Source organism: Anguilla rostrata, chromosome 7 (genome assembly GCF_018555375.3).
Source record: "Anguilla rostrata isolate EN2019 chromosome 7, ASM1855537v3, whole genome shotgun sequence".
In the NCBI taxonomy this organism is placed as follows: Eukaryota; Metazoa; Chordata; class Actinopteri; order Anguilliformes; family Anguillidae; genus Anguilla; species Anguilla rostrata.
In genome coordinates this window covers 30,787,456-30,793,455 of record NC_057939.1, presented here as the reverse complement: position 1 = coordinate 30,793,455, position 6,000 = coordinate 30,787,456, and the positions used below count along the sequence as shown (strand labels likewise).

General features: G+C 39.8%; 1 protein-coding gene across 2 annotated transcripts in view; it reads right to left on the bottom strand.

Annotated features, from left to right (window-relative positions):
- Positions 1–550: 550 nt before the first annotated feature.
- rnf20 (ring finger protein 20, E3 ubiquitin protein ligase) overlaps positions 551–6,000 on the bottom strand; it is a 74,765-nt gene continuing 69,315 nt past the window's right edge. For both annotated transcript variants that reach the window (XM_064344066.1, XM_064344067.1), the window contains exon 22: positions 551–1,633. In XM_064344066.1, the coding sequence (XP_064200136.1) occupies positions 1,457–1,633 (177 nt within the window). In that variant the 3' untranslated portion in view covers positions 551–1,456. The remainder of the gene's footprint in view (positions 1,634–6,000) is intronic.

The following is a 6,000-nucleotide window of genomic DNA, read 5'->3' as shown; positions in this document are numbered from 1 at the left end:
TTTACGTGCTATGTGCTTCAGCACTCAGCTGTCCCATTCTTTGAGCTTGTGTAGCCAACCGCTTTGCGGCTGAGCTGTTGTTGCTCCTGTACATTTACACTTCACAACAACAGCCCTTACAGTTGACCCAAAAACCTCTAGGGCAGAAATCTGACAAACTGACTTATTGCAAAGGTGCTATCCTATGACAGTGAGACGTTGAAAGTCACTGAGCTCTTCAGTGTGACCCACTATACCGCCAATGTTTGTCTACGGAGATTGCATTGCCATATGCTTGATATTATACACCTGTTACCAATAGGCAGCTGAACCCACTAATTAGAAGGGTTGTCCACATACTTTCAGGACCCTACACTTTGACTGTACATTTCTTTATTTACATAATGTGGTGGCCATATTGAACTTGAGAACCAAACTGAGACTGATACATAACCAAATAGATGCTGCTGTCCTTTTGTTTACAACCAGTGGAAAAACGATAAAAAACTTTAATAATGGAACCTATAACACTCATTTCTGTGAGATTTCACAAACAGGAAGAGGAAACAGCTAGTTTTAGACCCCCATTTTTTTATTAATTGCAAGTTGGCAATCAAAAAAAATGTCAGATATGTCAGATTGACTGAAACCGATGCCTTGAATTTAAAATGGCTTGTAAATAAAAACAAAAATACAAACAAAACAAAAAAACAGAGAATGACTTGACAGCGCGATACAGTTCACGGTTACACTAGTCTACCCTGTAGAAGCTCCAGTCTTTTAGATCCTTGGACAAGGTTTCCAGGACTACTGTTCACTCAAATATTCGTGTTGATGTTAGAAAGGAGGCGGGGGGATATTTTGCCTCCCCAGGGCTGGGACATCATTGCCAACAGCAACATGTACAGTCACAGACCTAAAAACCATCAAAAATCATCAGTCTCCCAGTTTAACATGATCAACAAGGACCTGATCTGTGAACTGCCTGCTTTAGTCTTTCTGTTGGATGTGTGAACCATGCTTTCCTTAAAATCTGAAGGCCTATGACTTTGGGGTGGGTTTGGGTCGAAGGGATGCAGGCTTGTTTGTCCCAACTGAACTCTCTACTCTCTACAGACTGGGTTGAGTTCCACGCTTGGTGAGGGGGGGAGGGGGCAGTGATTCTTCTGGAGACACAGAGAGATTTAAAGATGAGGGAGGGGGTCTCGGGCCCCTAGAGGGTGTCGGAGGCCGCAGCATACACACCCGCATAATGCACAGTAGAAAAAAACACAAACACTTTGCCCCATCCATCATCCATCAGGTTACTCTGTCCTGTTTTTGTGGTCCTCAGGGAAGTGGGGAGCAGGGGGTTGAGGTTAATTCTATTTGTAAAATCAGAAACATCAAATCTACCATACGTAACCAGTCTACCAAGCCGTTTTCAACAACCCAGTTCTCCCAAACCTCCCCTTCCACTCATTGCATGCCATGGCGCCTATCCAATGTAAATACGATGGAAGTCGTTGGCGCCAAAGGCGGCATTGCACTTGGGGCACTTCCTCTGACGGGTGTCGTACCGAGTTTTTACACACTCAAAGCAGAACACGTGGAAGCACTTTGTGAGAACTGCGTCCTTCACCCGGGAATTACAGCATGGACAGGTGAGGCGTGCCTGGGGGAAGGGGGGAGAGAGGAGAAAAAAAAGATAAAATTACACATATATAATTTCAGTAATATCAAGTAATTATTAACCTCTTAAGGCACAAGCCAAATCTTGTCAATCCTTGCCCATTTAGGGGGTACCCTATTTAAAGCTTTATAACTCCAGATGTGAACACCACAAAGACTTGAAAAATGGCTTAAAAGAAGCAAGGCATTTGTACAATTTACAATACTAACGCAGATTAGTTTATATTCATAATTTTGGAATAAACAAAGTGCCACAAATGCAATTGTTTTGACAAAAAAACAAAAATAAATTTGCACTTTTTAAGTTTGCAATGAAATACTGAGAGATTGCATATATACAGGAGGTTAAACTATACATGTGCTAGGTCAAAAACGTCTTGACCACAAGTTCATAAAATCTAAGGGTGGATATGTAGAACTACTATAGATGTATGAAGCAAAAACTAAGCAGTGTACCCAGCATCTCCATATCTATCCAAAATGTCTAAATTATGCATTGCTGTAAATCATAACATATCCATGTATTTCACTACAAATCAACTGTTTTGACTCAAGAAAATCACTGTTGCATAATTTTCAAATGGGAATTACAAGCTTTCAGTCAGTGCAGTGGTCTAAAATAGCTAGGTGTCCAGAAACATATCCAAAATCTCTCCAAAATTGAATAAAATGCTTTTTGTCCATTATAAAGCATATGAATGAGCCCCTTATGAGGGTTTAAGATGAAACATTGCTATCAGATTAAAAAAATAATGCAAAAATATTGACACACAATGCGGTACAGTACCTAAATGTGTAATAATTAACTTGTGTGTCTTTCTATACTCTGTACTCTCGTATGTTTTCTTGTATGGGGATGAGACAACATGAAAACAATTTTCACCCGTCCAACACGTTTTGGCAATGTTCCAGCTCTGACGTCATCACTGTTGCATGCTTCACAAAAACTATTACACTTCCATCTAACGCTTACATTACGGTGTGAAATATTTACATTATATAACACCACTAACCTATTTAAAGATACTCAATTTCAAAAATAACGTATATAACCGAAATATTTTGAGCGGTAATACTTACATAGCAATGATGAAATCTCCTCTATGTTCAGTAGATGGAGACAGAGACAGTATCAATGATATTGTTCTATTCGCTTCTGTTTTGCTCCAGAAAACGATGTCAGCTAGGTCTATCAGCAAACATATGGCTTAGCTATGTTCAGAAGTCCTCAATAATAATAGTATTTTCCAAGAAATTACGAAATATCCTTGACCACGTTTCGTTAGGTGCATCGTATTTGTCTGCTAACAGAGTGAATGCGTAAGTGAATGCGATGCTAAGAATATTTTCTGTTACGCTGACCTATAAAACGCTATTCCAGAAGCAGAATTAGACATGTTATACATCGTTAGAAAGCTTATACTCTCGCCTACTGAATAAATGAATTGTCAATCAAGCCAGACTGTACTAAAAAGGGCGACGACGTCGTAAACAACAGGTGTGGTGTTACGCACAGCTATTTTGGAAGATACCCAGGCGTCACAGATGCACGTATATTTCCCAAACGGATTGTCCAAGACAATATGACCACGCAGTCTCAAAAGGGACATCTCTACACGTAAAACCAACAGTAAGGTTTTATATTTATTCAATATTTAGTCCCAGATATTGACTGTAGAATGACATGGTATCATTTTTAAAAACTTTTTCTCGTTTATTTCGTTATTCAGTGAGCAGCGTTTTCACTGCTGTATAGGCATATCTTAAGGCTATTGTCGGGTTTATCTTGTTGCTATGACGGAATACAATTTTTTATTGGTGAAAGAATATTTTTATGAATGCCAAGATAGACAATATTGTCCATTATGTCAAGGGTGGGGGGTGTTTTTTAGATGAGACTGCAGGGAGGGGGTGCGTGTTAAATGAACGACCGAAGCGACAATGGTGGGGCTGCGAAACTCCGTTTTCGGCATAGTTGTCGTGTATCGTCTACTAATGAAACTGAAACAACGCGTTTCTGTTTTCATCTCACACTTTGGTTGCAGTAGCACCGAATGTTTGAGTGTTTGAGTTTAGTAATCTAGGCACGCCGGCGTGCCCACCACTAGGGGTTGTGCGCTAAGAGGTTAAAAGGGCAGTAGAACAGGCCGGGGGGAAGGGGTGGGTGTGAAACAGAGAAAGAGAGAAGCCAGGTGGGGAGGTGAGACCTTGGAGGAAGGATGGATGTATGAGTGGGTGTAGTTCAGTTGAAGGTGTAGAGAGAAAAAGGAAGGATGGATGTATATATTCACACACTTTCTGTAAACATTCCCATGCAATTAATGTATTTGGGTGGCCCGCCCAAATAGATTTCCCTCCGGCTAAAAAGATTTTTCGGTATTTACGTGCTTATTTCTATAAAGAACACACTATATTTGTTTGTTATTTTCCTCTTTTAATTTGTGTTCTTTCTCTTTTTTTCTTTTAAATTTCAAAGTGACATACAGCAAACTCGTTTCGCTGCGCTGGCCCTCCCCCCCTTCCTCTTGCAGCTGGCGTATGTAGAGCAGAGCAGGGAGGACAGTACTGAACACGAACATATTCAGAAGGACAGTCATTTGATAGCCTCTTAATAGTTACAATACAATTTAATAGACATTACAGACAACCCCACCCCTCTGGACATGTACACAGAGTTGACCGCCACAACTAAATTCTCAACCTGTGGGAAAGACTGCAGAGTTTGGAGGTCGAATGTTCTGCCCGTGTTCTGCCAATGTAGTCACAATAGGCATTCCTCACACAAAAATAATACAAAATCGGCATTTGGGCTAATTTTAACAGGTCATTAATCAAGGAAACAAGCAAAATTAGAGTAAATAAAGCTAAAAATTAAAAAGTCCACGGACAGTTCAGCGATGTAACTTTTTTACATTAGATGCCAGAAATGATCATGCTAATTTGTTTATAAGCAATTGTGCCTGCACTTAACGCTTCACCAAATGGGGTCATTATAAAAAATCACAAGAAAAACTCACTGTGAATTGTTTTAGATGTTAATTGGTTATTATTTATTCATACGTTCATATATATAGGTGTCCTAAAAACTTTACACCTTCCAGTGTCCTGGCGAACTTAGAATTCTACAGCCGTTTCAGAAGCAAAATGGCACCAAAACAAAAAAAGAAAAAACGCTCTCGCTATCTTATTCAAAACGACCCCAGAAGGGATTTTGGTGAAATGAAATTTAAATTGTGGCCAACCCCTGTCTTGACATCATCCTGGTTGTTCAATTCCGATTTGTCAAAGTTATGCCGGGAAAGAGGCCCGATAAAAAGTTTTCTGACATGGTTAGACAGCTAAACCATATGAACAACGATATTTGTTTATATTTGCCAACATCTTGTCTACAGTATGGTATATTGAAGACAAGTAATTACCAGAGGTGGGGGACTCGAGTTGCATGACTTGACTCGAGTCGCAAATTTGAGGACTTGCGACTTGCTTGGCTAATGTTGATAAAAGACTCGACTTGACTTTGACTTGGTATTCATGACTTGAGGCTTGACTTTGACTTTAGGCAGATGACTCGAAAGGACTTGACAGTTTTTATTAAGCTGAATAGCCTATTTGCATTTTTCTAGATATTGAGCATGAACAGGTACCATTTTGAAACATGATTGGGTGACGTTTAGTGCAGTGCGTGCAACCCAGGCTTAAAAGACAGTGTCTAGCAGGACCTAGAAAACAATGCAAGACAGGATCGAGCTGAAAGCATGTTGAAAGGATTCTCCCATATCTGCGTTGATTTTCTCTCGAGCCTTATATTACCAGACCGTTTCTGATTCAGACAAGACAGCTTACGAATTGACAGCTTTTCAAGACAGAGCTTCATCATTCTGTTCAACCACAGCAGTATGGTATCTCCCTCTCTCTAATCAACTGTGTGACAAATGCAATCCTGTGAGATCAGGCAAAATGGTATTTTTCCTTGATGAGGATTAAAAGTTCAGTGTTTTAAATTAATGGATGCATTAGTCTACACAATCCACAGCAGAAAATATTAATCATCAGATAGAATGCTGTGTTTCATATTCACGCAATCTGAGCAATTGCCTATGCAGTAGGTACTCGCGTGTGCCGCATAATAAATACAAAATGGGAAACTGTTGCGGGTATAACAATCTATTTTGGTGTTCAAAGGGTCTTGGAGAAAGATTTAAAAACTGCCATGATCATCCAGACATGCTAATCACCCTCCACACTGTAATATCAGTCATTTCAACTCTCTATTTTAATGTCACTCACTATCCTCTATGTTGAAAACTGTCAATGCAGGGCTCCACACTAATTTTTTACATTGGTTGCACT